At 49.6% G+C, this 17,958-nt stretch overlaps 1 protein-coding gene across 1 annotated transcript in view; it reads left to right on the top strand.

Annotated features, from left to right (window-relative positions):
• Window positions 1–17,958, top strand: part of unc13c (unc-13 homolog C (C. elegans)) — a gene marked incomplete at its 5' end in the record, with an annotated part of 345,183 nt that overhangs the window by 135,273 nt on the left and 191,952 nt on the right. The window contains 2 exons of the mRNA XM_079497470.1: window positions 1,242–1,398; window positions 2,964–3,032. Coding sequence (XP_079353596.1) covers window positions 1,242–1,398; window positions 2,964–3,032 — 226 coding nt within the window. The remainder of the gene's footprint in view (window positions 1–1,241; window positions 1,399–2,963; window positions 3,033–17,958) is intronic.

The raw sequence follows: 17,958 nt of genomic DNA, 5'->3' as shown, positions 1-17,958 counted from the left end.
TATCACTGTGTGAAAAGAGGAGTTAACGGGCAATAATGGGCACTGTATTTTGCCCGTAAACCTCAAATTTAGCAGCATATACAGTTAATATACAGTAATATACAGGTGTGATGGTACAATTCGGGAGTTTACCGGAGTTTGTTGGAGAGTTTAACGGGAGTTTCCTGTAATATACCCATCCATATTCCATGCTTTTTGCGCAGTGTATGCAAAGGTTAAACTTATGTAAATTAGATAGTATGTCGACATACGTAGCACTCTGTTGTGTATACGCATAGTTTCATTATATAGATATTCCACTGTTAGGTTCTTAGGTCATGTATGATTCTCGAAGTATGTATTTGTATTATGTATTTGATGTATTACCGTGTTTTGTTCTTGCTTACTGTAAATCGCTCTGGATTAAGAACGTCTGCTAAATGCCTAAATTGTAGTGTGTGTGTGTGTGTGTGTGTGTGTGTGTGTGTGTGTGTGTGTGTGTGTGTGTGTGTGTGTGTGTGTGTGTGTGTGTGTGTGTGTGTGTGTGTGTGTGTGTGTGTGTGTGTGTGTGTGTGTGTGTGTGTGTGTGTGTGTGCGTGCGTGCGTGTGTGTGTGAAGACACCAGCTTTCCACCACCCTTTCAGATTTCAGGAATAATCCAAAAGTACACAGGGAAGACATACATATACAACCACACCTCGGGGGTCTATTAATTAGAGTAATGTTAACTCCATAGCCACATACAAAACAGAAAAAGTTTAAAATACTATCTAAGTCTACATAATGTGCTATCTAAGGGGCTAGGCTAGGGCACTTGCCCTAGCCTAGCCCCTTAGATAGCACATTATGTAGACTTAGATAGTATTTTAAACAGACTTATAGCTTGTTACGTAGACAGCTCTAGAATTGCACTTTATGTAGTCATAGCACTTTATAGTACACATGTATAATATATTATATAGTATAGTATGTATAGTTTACATAGATACTCCACTGTTACGTTCTTAGTTTACGCATGATTCATGATAACTACTTTTTATATATGTGATGTATGCCATGCTTTTTGTTATTGCTTAATGTAAATCGCTCTGGATTAGGAGCGTCTGCTAAATGCCTAAATTGTAAATTGTAACATCACAGCACTCCATCTTTAAATGTGCCATTGTTTCCATGGTACATGCATCCATGGCTCCCTGCAGTGCATGGGGTCCACTCGGCACGTTGTGACCATGCTGCTCTCTGCCTCTCTCTCTCCCTTGCAGGCATTTCTCCTGTCTGTCCATGAAGTACATGTGTCCCGGTGTGCCGGCGGTGATGAGCAACCTCCTGGCCAACATCAACGCCTACTTCGCCCACACCACCACCACCACCACCACCACCGCCTCCGCCTCCGACCGCTTCGCCGCCTCAAACTTTGGCGTAAGAGAACGTTGACATTGTTTTTCTACAGGGGGTGTGGTCGGTGGGGGTAAAAAAAGACTGTGGTGGGGAGATACGTGAAAAGTTCTGTGCTGATATGTAAATGTATTGATTTATTTTTCGCTCTGACATATGGACCGAGAAAAGGTTGACATTTTGGTCAAGCCTTAATCCATTTTGGGCGGGAAGTCGGGAACCCCTTTTGGTGTTTTAACTAAGCATTATGTTATACTTTAGCTATTGAAAAATAGCAGATGTACAAGCTCATAGCGCGCCACCGAGTGGCGCGCTACGAGCTTGTAGGTCTGCTATTTTTTTTTAATTGTAAAAATGCGGCACAAATCTTTGAATATATATTCTTTCAGAGCAAACGTTTATTTTATTTCGACGTCAGGCCTAAATGGGTTAATAATAGATGCAAAGCGTTTTTGATCATTTACTCTTCCAGACTGATTTGCTCCGTTTGGTGGATTTATGTTTCTTTCCACAGAAGCAAAGTGAGAAAAAGAAAATAAGACAAATGGAGCGAATCAGTCTGGATTCCAGGCCACTTGAAACTAGGGGTGGGACGATATGGGTTCCTCACGAAACGATATATATCGCGATATTAGGCCCTCAATAACGATAATATCACGGTATTCGATATATTGCGATATTTGCGATATATCGATATATTGTATGAAATTTCATCAACGATATATCACGATATCTGCAACTACAAAATACTTGGAACTGAAAAAATGCAGCATTTTGTATTCCCACAAAGCTGTTTGGAGACTTTGGACAAATCACCATCCAGTAATTCAGTACTTCTGGTTGCTGTGGAATCTGAGTGGGATTTGCTTTATTTTAGCTGTCATTTCCTCCTTTTCTAAACATGTTGTTCATCACTTCATTATGAACAACATTTCAAATTTCATTTTTTTTTTTTTTAATAATCAATATCGATTATTTATCGCGGGAGGACGTATCGATATATATCGCCATATCGATATTTCAGCACACCCCTACTTGAAACCTGCAGCACTGTGCGCAGATGTCTGAATATTTGGAACATAGAGGATCCCTCACTTTGTGTTTCCGTAAATGATTGAGGGTTGATTGATACTGTACACTGTCCTAGCCACGTATGTCCAGGTGACACCTCAGCAGTTATGTCACTGACCTGCCGTCAGAGGAACTGAGGTGGAATGGAAGTGGAGCAGAAATATTTGTGTAACATGAATTATTGAAAAACCCTCATTCTTTAACGTCGGGCCCAGAGCCACCTGTCTAAAAGAGAGCTACGCTGTTGGAATGGGCGACGTCCCCAGGGTGCTCAGTGATCCCAGATAGAACGTTTAACGAGCTAATGTAGCCAGCCGTCAAAGATATTCAGGACGGTAAATAGTGTTTCAGGCATAAATGTATGCTTAAAAAAGATCTTATTCCAGGGCATGAGAAATTAATCACTGGAGGCGGAACAACGTCACAGCTAGGCAGCCGAGTGCGTCTGTAAATGTATATAATATTACATGGCCCAGGGATTCCGTTGACAAAAATGTCATAACTGTCTTTCTTAACAGAGGGAGAAGTTTGTCAAGCTGCTGGATCAACTTCACAACTCGCTGAGGATCGACCTCTCCAAATATCGTGTACGTATTAATCTGTTTCTTCTTATTGAGTACATGCCTTCGTACACCCACACAACCCACATGGCACAGCAGCGGCAGACAGTAAACCTCCCAATAACACTAAACAGAAGAAGTGTGGAGGAGTACACGCACGCCATCATCGCTCAGGAGGTAGAGCAGGTCGTCCAATGATCCCTGGGTCGGCGGATTGGATCCCGGCTCCTCCTGTCTACATGTCGAAGTGTGCTTGGGCAAGAAGTTTAATTGGGCAAGAAGCGTGCTTGGATGTATGCATGTGGGAAGTGAGGACGCTGGGGTCGACTGTTCATCGCTTCACCTCCCAATGTATGAATGAATGAGTCATTGTAAAGCACTTTGAGCACTTGGAAAAGCGCTATAAAATGCAATTCATCATGAGGTGCCGCTAATTCTTCAAGAACAGCAATCTGTCTTATCACAGTTTTAGAGGTGTAAGGAAGAGGGTGATTTGCAAGCTCCTTAATTATTGTCCTATTCAGAAAGAGAAAAAGAAAAGGTGTCTTTAAAAAATGTACAAAATCAAAGATACGCCGTGATATGGTCTCTGTCGGGTGGAAACCTCACATGTCCCAAACTGTGTTTTTTCAGGATTAAAATGAAAAAATTGCAGAAAATGTGTCGCTTCACGCTGTGTTTCGAGCTTGTAGATCTGCTGTCTTTGATAACGTGTGTGTGACGCTGTAGTATATGATCATTGATCAGGCATTAATGTATGAATGAATGAATCATTGTAAAGCACTTTGAGCACTTGGAAAAGCGCTATAAAATGCAATTCATCATGAGGTGCCGCTAATTCTTCAAGAACAGCAATCTGTCTTATCACAGTTTTAGAGGTGTAAGGAAGAGGGTGATTTGCAAGCTCCTTAATTATTGTCCTATTCAGAAAGAGAAAAAGAAAAGGTGTCTTTAAAAATGTACAAAATCAAAGATACGCCGTGATATGGTCTCTGTCGGGTGGAAACCTCACATGTCCCAAACTGTGTTTTTTCAGGATTAAAATGAAAAAATAGCAGAAAATGTGTCGCTTCACGCTGTGTTTCGAGCTTGTAGATCTGCTGTCTTTGATAACTTGTGTGTGACGCTGTAGTATTATGATCATTGATCAGGCATTAATGTATGAATAAAACAGAGATCAAATATGGAGATAAGAGGTTTCTGCCCGACAGCAGCAATATACACATTACATGAAAACAGCAGTATTTACATGCAATTAAACATAAGGTGCAAAAAGTGGTAACAAATCGGTCGGTCGGCATACTTTAGAAGCAGGTATGACCATGAGATTGGCCTTGTGGTTAGAGTGTCCGCCCTGAGACTGGGAGGTCGGGGTTCGATCCCCGGCCGGGTCATACCAAAGACTCTAAAAATGGGACCCAGTGCCTCCCTGCTTGACACTCAGCATCAAGGGTTGGATTGGGGTAAGTCCCTGTGCGTCATGTCCAGGGGGTGTACTTGTACATCAAGCTGCCTCACGCTACAGAAACAGGAGATAGGCTCCTGCCCCTATGGGCCTCATGGCTCGGCAAGGCTACTTACTTATGACCATGAGATTAGAAAGAAAAAATGCGTTGCCAGGTCTGGTGACAGGCTGTGATCAGGCCTTGTTCAACAGCCTAATGGTATCCATCCATCCATCTTCAACCGTTTATCCGTAGTCGGGTCGCAGCCTAATGGTATAGCTGTGGGTTGAAACAGTTCAGAGATGTGGTGATCTTACCCTGGCCTGCATGGCCTGCATGGTCATAAACAGAGGTGTGAACAGATTGCGACTGGGGTGGTGATTAATTCATTTAAAGATTAATGTCCAGTCCATGTCACCATGGTGTCAAAAAGGACAGATTATTCAAGCTAACAAGGTAACGCAGTGTGCAGGCTCTCTTGGTTGTCCTTGATTGACCTCCACGGGAGCCATGGGAGCCAGGCAGAGTCATTGACCTCTAAGGGAGTGAAGGCGGAGGGAGCCTGGCTCTCCAGGCAGTCCTTGAGCCCCTAGGGGGCCAGCGACAGCAAGCAATGCCGTGCTACTGAATATATATTATAGGCGTTAGTTTGTTACACAGACTGGTGTGTGTGCGTGCACGTGTGTGTGCGCGTGCGTGCGTGCGTGCGTGCGTGCGTGCGTGTGCGCGCGCACCTGCGCGCGGTGGTGTTCGTGTGTGCATTTGTATTACTATACTTGTGAGGGACAAATGACCCTACAAGTATATTAGAATTTGAGAAATATACATTGTGAGGGCAATTTTCCTGGACCTCAAAAAGACAATGGTTGATGTATGGTTAAAGATATTTTTTTTTAGAGTTAGTCTTGATTCCTACCTGGGTATGTGTTGCCGTTGCGGACCCAAAATAGTCTTATCTTCTATACTGTAGCTCACAACGTGTCGCGTGGCAACACGTTTTGAACTGTATAGATGGCTGTATTGTGGGTGTCCCACACCAGCGTACTGAGGCTTTAGGGTTCGTTAAACATGTCAAGAAATGTTTTAAATATGGCAATTATAAACGCTGATGTCCTGGTGTGTGTACACTGTGTGTGTGTACACTGTGTGTGTGTGTGTGTGTGTGTGTGTGTGTGTGTGTGTGTGTGTGTGTGTGTGTGTGTGTGTGTGTGTGTGTGTGTGTGTGTGTGTGTGTGTGTGTGTGTGTGTGTGTGTGTGACAGAGAGAGAGAGAGAATAGAGAGGCAATGGAGAATCTATGTAGGTCAGAGGTTGCGTGTGTTTGCATTATGTGTCTTTAACCCATTCTGACCTGAGATCAGATTCTAAAAATGTCTTCTACATCCTGACAGTTTTCTGAAAAAGCTATGTTTCTATGTCAGTCGTTCTTCGATTTTTCAAAAATAGCAGACCTACAAGCTCGTAGCGCGCCACTCGGTGGCGCGCTATGAGCTTGTAGATCTGCTATTTTTCAATAGCTAAAGTATAACATAATGCTAACACCAAAAAGGGTTAATGACTTTCGGCCGTGCTGAGGTTCTGAGCATTGTTGTGTTTTGTGGTGCCGCATCTTCTCGCCACGAGAAGAAAGGACTTCCTGCTCTTGTGTGATTGCTCAACGGACGGAAGCGTGTATAAGCAATTTACAGATCTGAAGCACCATAATAGTCTGTCACGTGTGTGTGTGTGTGTGTGTGTGTGTGTGTGTGTGTGTGTGTGTGTGTGTGTGTGTGTGTGTGTGTGTGTGTGTGTGTGTGTGTGTGTGTGTGTGTGTGTGTGTGTGTGCACACTGTTCTTTACATGAAGAAGATGAGATGACGGGACCACATTTAATAAGTTCTGGATGGATTGAGAAAATCACTATAGCTCTGGCTGTTTAACTGAATGCATGTGTGTGCGTGCGTGCATGCGTGCGTGCGTGCGTGCGTGCGCGCGCGCACGCACACACTAATTATCTGCACTTTTGTGGCAGAGAATTAGGAGGTTTACTATCCCCACTGGAACCCTATTCAGAGAATGCAGTATGATTGCCATCTGCGTCCCTCAAGACCACCATGGCTAATTTATGCTTCGCCCGTACGACATTGTCGCACGCCGGAAATGGCCGATCTACAAGCCCATGATGCGTCGCGGAACGCGGCTCGCCGTGGCCTTTAGATCGTCTTGTAGATCGTCTATTTTCAGCGAGCGAAATGTGCAGATTGTATATAAATCTGACTTCAGTGTCTTGGAGGAGATGGCCCTGTTGTCTACTCAGGAAGATTGAAATCACATTCTTCCAAGAACCAACCCATGGGAGTTAATCCTGTTACCAACACCCTCAGCCTCCCGTGTCCCCAGCACGCACGCACGCACGCACGCACGCACGCACGCACGCACGCACGCACGCACGCACGCACGCACGCACGCACGCACGCACGCACGCACGCACGCACGCACGCACAAACACAAATGCGTACACACACAAATGCGTACACACACAAATGCGTACACACACAAATGCGTACACACACAAATGCACAGACCTAGCCGCACAAGACACATTCTGTAGATGTGTCTTGTGCGTAGACATACTACTACACGAAGATCTGCTATTTTTGCATAGCCAACGATAAATGGATAAAGCAGTTAAAATGATTGTTAGCTACTTTTGCTGGGGACCCCCTGCGGGACCCTCCCAAGGACCGCTGGGGGTCCACAGACCCCACTTTGAGAACCACTGCTATAGTCCATAATTAGTTGGGTCTCGCTTCAGGTGGTCTCGAATGCAGCGCCAGTTGCTATGCAACTAGGTTTAACTAGGTTTATCAATCTCACCTTTCATTAGCTCTGCTAATGATCCTTTTAATATAGATTTATTTTGTATTGTACATTTATTTATTACATTTATCTAGTGTTCTTAGATAAAACTGCACAAAGGCTTTCCGCCGTGTTCACGCTGGCAGCCACAAAAGATCCAAAGCCCGCTGTTGAAGTGTTGATCAACACGCTCGTTTACCTCGAGGAAAATATAAAGTCTGGGCTTAAAAAGAACACAGAACTGGCTGATGGAAATAATTAGTCCCCCGTCCCACCATTTACAAGCAGGAAGAGGGAGAAGGTGACTGGAAATGGTCGTTTTGTACAGTAGCGTTGTCGCTGCAGTTGAAGCCAGCTCAACTAGGATGGTAGACTTGTAGATGCGGTTGAAGCCAGTTCAACTAGGATGGTAGACTTGTAGATGTGGTTGAAGCCAGCTCAACTAGGATGGTAGACTTGTAGATGTGGTTGAAGCCAGCTCAACTAGGATGGTAGACTTGTAGATGCGGTTGAAGCCAGTTCAACTAGGATGGTAGACTTGTAGATGCGGTTGAAGCCAGCTCAACTAGGATGGTAGACTTGTAGATGCGGTTGAAGCCAGCTCAACTAGGATGGTAGACTTGTAGATGTGGTTGAAGCCAGCTCAACTAGGATGGTAGACTTGTAGATGTGGTTGAAGCCAGCTCAACTAGGATGGTAGACTTGTAGATGTGGTTGAAGCCAGCTCAACTAGGATGGTAGACTTGTAGATGTGGTTGAAGCCAGCTCAACTAGGATGGTAGACTTGTAGATGCGGTTGAAGTCAGCTCAACTAGGATGGTAGACTTGTAGATGCGGTTGAAGCCAGTTCAACTAGGATGGTAGACTTGTAGATGTGGTTGAAGCCAGTTCAACTAGGATGGTAGACTTGTAGATGCGGTTGAAGCCAGTTCAACTAGGATGGTAGACTTGTAGATGCGGTTGAAGCCAGCTCAACTAGGATGGTAGACTTGTAGATGCGGTTGAAGCCAGCTCAACTAGGATGGTAGACTTGTAGATGCGGTTGAAGCCAGCTCAACTAGGATGGTAGACTTGTAGATGCGGTTGAAGCCAGCTCAACTAGGATGGTAGACTTGTAGATGCGGTTGAAGCCAGCTCAACTAGGATGGTAGACTTGTAGATGCGGTTGAAGCCAGTTCAACTAGGATGGTAGACTTGTAGATGCGGTTGAAGCCAGCTCAACTAGGATGGTAGACTTGTAGATGCGGTTGAAGCCAGCTCAACTAGGATGGTAGACTTGTAGATGCGGTTGAAGTCAGCTCAACTAGGATGGTAGACTTGTAGATGCGGTTGAAGTCAGCTCAACTAGGATGGTAGACTTGTAGATGCGGTTGAAGTCAGCTCAACTAGGATGGTAGACTTGTAGATGCGGTTGAAGCCAGCTCAACTAGGATGGTAGACTTGTAGATGCGGTTGAAGCCAGCTCAACTAGGATGGTAGACTTGTAGATGCGGTTGAAGCCAGTTCAACTAGGATGGTAGACTTGTCGCTGCAGTTGAAGCCAGCTCAACTAGGATGGTAGACTTGTAGATGCGGTTGAAGCCAGCTCAACTAGGATGGTAGACTTGTAGATGCGGTTGAAGTCAGCTCAACTAGGATGGTAGACTTGTAGATGCGGTTGAAGTCAGCTCAACTAGGATGGTAGACTTGTAGATGTAGTTGAAGCCAGTTCAACTAGGATGGTAGACTTGTAGATGCGGTTGAAGCCAGCTCAACTAGGATGGTAGACTTGTAGATGCGGTTGAAGCCAGCTCAACTAGGATGGTAGACTTGTAGATGGGGTTGAAGCCAGCTCAACTAGGATGGTAGACTTGTAGATGCGGTTGAAGCCAGTTCAACTAGGATGGTAGACTTGTAGATGCGGTTGAAGCCAGCTCAACTAGGATGGTAGACTTGTAGATGTGGTTGAAGCCAGCTCAACTAGGATGGTAGACTTGTAGATGCGGTTGAAGCCAGTTCAACTAGGATGGTAGACTTGTAGATGCGGTTGAAGCCAGTTGAAGTGTTGATCAACACGCTCGTTTACCTCAAAGTGTTGATCAACACGCTCGTTTACCTCAAGGAAAATATAAAGCCTGGGCTTAAAAAGAACACAGAACTGGCATACTTGTTTAAAACACATGCATAACTATGTATTAGTTACAGACAATACCTTGCATCTTGATATTTGAACATTTTATATTGTTTTTTGTTTTGTTTTTTCACAGTAGAACAACCTAGTTTATTGTGCAAGAGAGCCACACAAAATTTGCGGAAATTGCAGATCTATATAAACTCACAACCCTGTCGCATTATAAACATTTAACAAATTCAAAGTACTAGACTGGTGCCCGGATGTAGAGCACCGAGTCGGTAATCCATGCCCCAAACGGCTATGCAATACGCGTTGTACCCGTGTCAGAGTACCCGTTCCACCCATCTGTCTGTGTCCCTTTTATGCCCATAAATGGAGATTTCTGTATCTGTCTCTCTGTGTCCCTTTATTCCTAGAGGGCATGTGTCAGGCATGTGGAGTGTTGTGATGTCAGAACAGGCCAGCTCCTTATATGGAGCCTGGGCAGGGGCCCTGTCCAGAGCCCGGGCAGAGGCCTTTTGTGGCGTTTCTGGACAACCGTGGGTCAGACCGGCTCGACACCGGGCACTGGTGTGTCAAATGATACACGTGGGGGACTGGGGGCGAAGTCGGTGGGGCGAACGGTTCTCGAGTTACGTGGATTACAGCCGTACGCACGTACGTACAGACGTACAGAGACATTGTGCAATTATAGATAGATAGAATAACGATCTTGTGACTAAATAATATCATGTTGAATGATTGGAACACATGGATTACTTTCTGAAAAGTAACCGTTTTAGACATACAAGCACAGCACAGCACAGCACAGCACAGCACAGCACAGCACCGCACCGCACCGCACCGCACCGCACCGCACAGCACCGCACAGCACCGCACAGCACCGCACAGCACAGCACAGCACAGCACCGCACCGCACCGCACCGCACCGCACCGCACAGCACAGCCACACAGTGTATTTGGCTGCTGAGCCTAAACGATGAACTGTGGCTGACGGATCACACTCTCACCTTTAATGTGACACAAAAGGCAATGTTGTCTGTGAGCGGCCTGATTGCTTCGGTTTCCCCCCCTCCGCTCTCCAGCAGCCAGCTACATGTGATTACACTGACAACACTCCCAGCTACTGACACGGACGCACCGCCGCTCAGCTGCACAGGACGAGAGAGAGAGAGAGAGAGAGAGAGAAGAGAGGGGTGGCAGGAGAGTGGGGGGGTGGGGGGCTTATGGGGTGGACTCTGAAGGAGACAGGGATGCTGTTTGGCAGGGAGGGGAGCCAGGGAGGGAGAGGGAGTTTTGTTCAGCGAGAGGCTGAGGTGTACGGACGGAACGAGACAGGAGTTAACGGAGACACTAAGAGACAGATTGGGAATTGGGAAGAGAGAGAGAGAGAGGAGAGGAGGCTGTATTTGGACAGGGTTAGAGACTGCGGCCAGCCAGCCGGCGGCGAGGCAGAGGAAGGGGCTGATCGTGTTCTCCTTTTTTGTATTATTTTCAGGTGGTTTGGCTTCTTGCCTTTATAGCCCGTCGTTGGCAGAAAGCATGCAGGTCACAGTGTGGCTTCACTACGCTGGCAGGCAGGTGTTCAACACTGCCAAACACTCCCAGACACATTATGGATCAATCCATATATCCATACAGTAGCCTATACTATGGCTGTCGGGTGGAAGCCTTGTATGTCCAAATCTGTTACTTTTCAGGAAATAAAGTGGCGAATAATTTTTTTTAATATGCCATGACTAGGGATGTCCCGATCCGATTCCTATCATTTGATCTTGAGTATCTGCCGATACGGATTTTTCCCGATCCGATATTTATATTTTTTATAGAACACGTTTATGCCATATCACAATAGTACAATATCCAAAGTCACAGACAATATCCAGTCTAACTCATTTTGGGCGGGAACCCCTTTTGGTGTTAGCATTATGTTATGCTTTAGCTATTGAAAAATAGCAGATCTACAAGCTCGTAGCGCGCCACCGAGTGGCGCGCTACGAGCTTGTAGGTCTGCTATTTTTGAAAAATCGAAGAACCACTGACATAGAAACATAGCTTTTTCAGAAAACTGTCAGGATGTAGAAGACATTTATAGAATCTGATCTCAGGTCAAAATGGTCTAATATCATCATCAGACACCACGCGTTTTCTCTCTCTCCATCCCACGTCAGCCCTAGCGTGCCACTAGTGGACAGTAATAGGATTCAGAGCTGCATGGCCGCCGTGTGCCTGCCGGCCTGTATGGATTTCCCTATAATGATATTCTGAGGCAGATTGAGTTTGCTTTTGTTGTATTTGGAATGAGTCAGGAGCGGCTCGGAGTGGAGCTGCCAGTCTGCATTGTGCTACGCTGGCGTTTTTTTATTTTTTATTTATTTTTCCTCCTCCTCATCCCCCTCAACTTTGTGTCGGTATAATCACGATGCATCGTGACACCTTGCCACAGCCAGCCTGTCCCATCTGTCCCATTTGCTGTTTCCTTCAAGTCTGATGGTTAAAGTTCAGCATTATTCAAGGCAGGCATTGAGGGATGCAGGCGGTGGGTTTAGTTTTGACACTTTGTTTACTAAGCACCCTCAGGGGATGTGGAACTGTGCATGGGAACCAGAACAGAACTGTGCATTGGGAACCAGAACAGAACTGTGCATGGGAACCACAGGAACCACGGGAACCATGGGAACCATGGGAACCACAGGAACCATGGGAACCACGGGAACCATGGGAACCACGGGAACCATGGGAACCACGGGAACCACGGGAACCATGGGGACCACGGGAACCACAGGAACCACGGGAACCATGGGAACCACGGGAACCACGGGAACCATGGGAACCACGGGAACCATGGGAACCATGGGAACCACAGGAACCACGGGAACCACGGGAACCACGGGAACCACGGGGACCACGGGAACCAAGGGAACCACGGGAACCACGGGAACCACGGGAACCACGGGAACCAAGGGAACCACGGGAACCACGGGAACCACGGGAACCACGGGAACCAAGGGAACCACGGGAACCAAGGGAACCACGGGAACCAAGGGAACCACGGGAACCAAGGGAACCAAGGGAACCACGGGAACCACGGGAACCAAGGGAACCAAGGGAACCAAGGGAACCAAGGGAACCACGGGAACCACGGGAACCAAGGGAACCAAGGGAACCACGGGGACCACGGGAACCGCGGGAACCGCGGGAACCACGGGAACCACGGGAACCAAGGGAACCACGGGGACCACGGGGACCACGGGGACCAAGGGAACCACGGGGACCACGGGGACCACGGGGACCAAGGGAACCACGGGGACCAAGGGAACCACGGGGACCACGGGGACCAAGGGAACCACGGGGACCAAGGGAACCACGGGGACCACGGGGACCACGGGGACCAAGGGAACCACGGGGACCACGGGGACCACGGGGACCAAGGGAACCACGGGGACCACGGGGACCACGGGAACCACGGGGACCACGGGAACCACGGGGACCACGGGGACCAAGGGGACCACGGGGACCACGGGAACCAAGGGAACCACGGGAACCTAGGGAACCAAGGGAACCACGGGAACCACGGGAACCACGGGAACCACGGGAACCACGGGAACCAAGGGAACCACGGGAACCACGGGAACCACGGGAACCAAGGGAACCACGGGAACCACGGGGACCACGGGGACCACGGGGACCACGGGAACCACGGGAACCACGGGGACCACGGGAACCACGGGAACCAAGGGAACCACGGGAACCACGGGAACCAGGGGAACCAAGGGAACCAAGGGAACCACGGGAACCAAGGGAACCACGGGAACCACGGGAACCAAGGGAACCAGGGGAACCACGGGACCACGGGGACCAAGGGAACCACGGGAACCACGGGAACCACGGGAACCACGGGAACCACGGGAACCAGGGGAACCAGGGGAACCAAGGGAACCACGGGAACCACGGGAACCAAGGGAACCACGGGAACCACGGGAACCAGGGGAACCACGGGAACCAAGGGAACCACGGGAACCACGGGAACCAAGGGAACCACGGGAACCACGGGAACCAAGGGAACCAAGGGAACCACGGGAACCACGGGAACCAAGGGAACCACGGGAACCACGGGAACCACGGGAACCACGGGACCACGGGGACCAAGGGAACCACGGGAACCACGGGAACCTCGGGGAACCACGGGACCACGGGGACCAAGGGAACCACGGGAACCACGGGAACCACGGGAACCACGGGAACCACGGGAACCACGGGAACCTCGGGGAACCACGGGACCACGGGGACCAAGGGAACCACGGGAACCACGGGAACCACGGGAACCACGGGAACCAAGGGAACCACGGGAACCACGGGAACCTCGGGGAACCACGGGACCACGGGGACCACGGGAACCAAGGGAACCAAGGGAACCATGGGAACCACGGGAACCAAGGGAACCAAGGGAACGATGGGAACCACGGGAACCACGGGAACCAAGGGAACCACGGGAACCAGGGGAACCACGGGAACCACGGGGACCACGGGGACCACGGGGACCACGGGAACCACGGGAACCAGGGGAACCACGGGAACCACGGGGACCACGGGAACCACGGGAACCACGGGAACCACGGGAACCACGGGAACCAAGGGAACCAAGGGAACCACGGGAACCACGGGAACCACGGGGACCACGGGGACCACGGGGACCACGGGGACCACGGGGACCACGGGAACCACGGGAACCAAGGGGACCACGGGGACCACGGGGACCACGGGAACCACGGGAACCACGGGAACCAAGGGAACCACGGGAACCACGGGAACCAAGGGAACCAAGGGAACCAAGGGAACCATGGGAACCACGGGAACCAAGGGAACCAAGGGAACCATGGGAACCACGGGAACCACGGGAACCAAGGGAACCACGGGAACCAGGGGAACCACGGGAACCACGGGGACCACGGGGACCACGGGGACCACGGGAACCACGGGAACCAGGGGAACCACGGGAACCACGGGGACCACGGGAACCACGGGAACCACGGGAACCACGGGACCACGGGAACCACGGGAACCACGGAACCATGGGAACCACGGGAACCACGGGAACCAAGGGAACCACGGGAACCACGGGAACCAAGGGAACCACAGGAACCATGGGAACCAGAACAGAACTGTGCATGGGAACCACAGGAACCACGGGAACCACGGGAACCATGGGAACCACGGGAACCACACGGGAACCACACGGGAACCATGGGAACCACGGGAACCACGGGAACCACGGGAACCACGGGAACCAGGGGAACCAGGGGAACCACGGGAACCAGGGGAACCACGGGAACCACGGGAACCACGGGAACCACGGGAACCAGGGGAACCACGGGAACCACGGGAACCAGGGGAACCAGGGGAACCACGGGAACCACGGGAACCACGGGAACCAAGGGAACCACGGGAACCACGGGAACCAAGGGAACCACGGGAACCACGGGAACCAAGGGAACCACGGGAACCACGGGAACCACGGGAACCACGGGAACCACGGGAACCACGGGAACCAAGGGAACCACGGGAACCACGGGAACCAAGGGAACCACGGGAACCAAGGGAACCACGGGAACCACGGGAACCACGGGAACCAAGGGGACCACGGGGACCACGGGAACCAAGGGAACCATGGGAACCATGGGAACCACGGGAACCACGGGAACCAAGGGAACCACGGGAACCAAGGGAACCACGGGAACCACGGGAACCAAGGGAACCATGGGAACCACGGGAACCACGGGAACCAAGGGAACCACGGGAACCACGGGAACCAAGGGAACCATGGGAACCATGGGAACCACGGGAACCACGGGAACCAAGGGAACCACGGGAACCAAGGGAACCACGGGAACCACGGGAACCACGGGGAACCACGGGAACCAAGGGAACCACGGGAACCACGGGAACCAAGGGAACCACGGGAACCAAGGGAACCACGGGAACCACGAGAACCACGGGAACCACGGGAACCAAGGGGACCACGGGGACCACGGGAACCAAGGGAACCACGGGGACCACGGGGACCACGGGAACCACGGGAACCAAGGGGACCACGGGAACCACGGGAACCACGGGAACCACGGGAACCAAGGGAACCACGGGAACCACGGGAACCACGGGAACCAAGGGAACCACGGGAACCACGGGAACCACGGGAACCAAGGGAACCACGGGAACCACGGGAACCAAGGGAACCTCGGGGAACCATGGGAACCATGGGAACCACGGGAACCACGGGAACCAAGGGAACCTCGGGGAACCATGGGAACCATGGGAACCATGGGAACCACGGGAACCACGGGAACCACGGGAACCACGGGAACCACGGGAACCATGGGAACCACGGGGAACCACGGGAACCACGGGAACCACAGGAACCACGGGAACCATGGGAACCATGGGAACCACGGGAACCACGGGGAACCACGGGAACCACGGGAACCATGGGAACCATGGGAACCATGGGAACCACAGCAGAGACACTGTTTGTTGCACAGTTGTAAGATGTTGTGGCTGTCAGGCAGAAACCTCCTATCTCCATATTTTGACTTTTTGTATTATTATTATTATTTTTTTGTAAATTAACGATCTATACTTGATCATACTAACCACAGTGTCACACTGAAGTATCAAAAGTTATCGTGCCGCGTTTAGAACTTGTAGATCTGCTACTTTTGATACTTTTGAATTTGAATCCTGAAAAATAACAGTTTTGGACATTATGTGGTTTCCACCCGACAGAGACGATGTTATTTTCCACAGTCACACAAGGCGTGGAAGGTTTCTTTGAGACATGACACTTGAGACTAGTAGCGCATGGTTGGAAATCGGGGCAGATCATGTAATTTCCGAATGATCGGAATCGGATTGATACTGTATCACTTGTGCCCTTTGCCATTGTTTCCTAAAGTGGGGTCCGGGGACCCCCAGGGGTCCTTGAGGGAGTTTCAGGGGGTACCTAGCTAAATCATAGTTTGCAACCAAATGGACCCTTATGGGTCTGTAACTCTGAGAGTGTACAAATGTTTGTACACTCAGAGTTAAATTAACGTTGATTTTACAATATAAATTTGGGTCCCAGAGATAGAAATGACATTAAATGGGGGTCCGTAGACTAATGCATGTCAAACTGGGGGTCCTTGAAATTAAACTGGTTGAGAATCATTGCTAGAGCCGTAAATATCTTCTCTTATGGGGGGTCTTTTCAAATGGGGGTCCGCAGGATAATTATTGTCAATTTGGGGGTCCTTGATATGAAAAGGTTTGGGAACCACTGCCCTATATGCTATTCAAACATTACTGATCTACGAGCTCACATTACTGATCACATTACTGATCACATTACTGATCACATTACTGATCTACGAGCTCACAACGTGTCATTATCGCAACGTGAGTTTGTACTATAGATTGGCAATTTCTTTAAACATTTTGACACATTTTGAAGAATTCTGAAAATAAAATAAATCATGAAATGGAACATGAGCAGGGTACTTTTACTGTTGGTACATTTTGATGACAATAATACTGTTGCACTATTATTTCTACATTGTGATATTGCTACTTTTACTTGAACCCCAGCGTCCATTATTCTGCGGGGAATGTTAGCCAAAAATTGCAGATCTGCAAGCTCACAATGCACCCAGTTCTCTAAAGCCCTAATATAACCACACCAAAGGGTCGAGACGGTTTTAGCGTTGTCCCATGGCGGTGTGATTATGTCCTGTTGCACGTTAACGCACGTCGTCCCAAGTTGTCCCAAGTGATTCAACGCATGGAATTCAATGGCCCAACCCACACCAAAGGGGTCACCATGCAACTCCTTGCAACCGTTTGGACCCAAGGAGTTCCATGGTGACCCTTTGGTGTGGTTGGTGCTTAAGACTACAGGGGTTTAAGTGTAGTAGTGAGTACTTCTCCCATCACTGCTCCTAAGTTGGTGTGACTCAGCCTGCTATGGTGTGTTGAGCGCATTGTGAGGGGGAAGAAGCTAGCTTGTTTTCACACACACACCACTACTATACCGTGGCATTCCCTTTGTTTATCACTGGTAACATCTGCTCGGACCTGGTCCCTCGAGGATACAGGTACTTAAACCCCTGCTGTACTTGCAACACAGTGAAAGCCCTTCATTTTTCAACAACCGACTGACACTCATGACCGCCCCCCCTCTGCACTGTGACTAGTGCACTGAGCTGTGGATGTTCATGACCGCCCCTCTGCACTGTGACTAGTGCACTGAGCTGTGGATGTTCATGACCGCCCCTCTGCACTGTGACTAGTGCACTGAGCTGTGGATGTTCATGACCGCCCCTCTGCACTGTGACTAGTGCACTGAGCTGTGGATGTTCATGACCGCCCCTCTGCACTGTGACTAGTGCACTGAGCTGTGGATGTTCATGACCGCCCCTCTGCACTGTGACTAGTGCACTGAGCTGTGGATGTTCATGACCGCCCCTCTGCACTGTGACTAGTGCACTGAGCTGTGGATGTTCATGACCGCCCCTCTGCACTGTGAC

The sequence above is a fragment of the Electrona antarctica genome (assembly GCF_951216825.1).
Source record: "Electrona antarctica genome assembly, chromosome: 3".
Lineage (NCBI taxonomy): Eukaryota > Metazoa > Chordata > Actinopteri > Myctophiformes > Myctophidae > Electrona > Electrona antarctica.
Note: the sequence above shows the minus strand (reverse complement) of the source record. Positions and strands in the feature narration are given on the sequence as shown.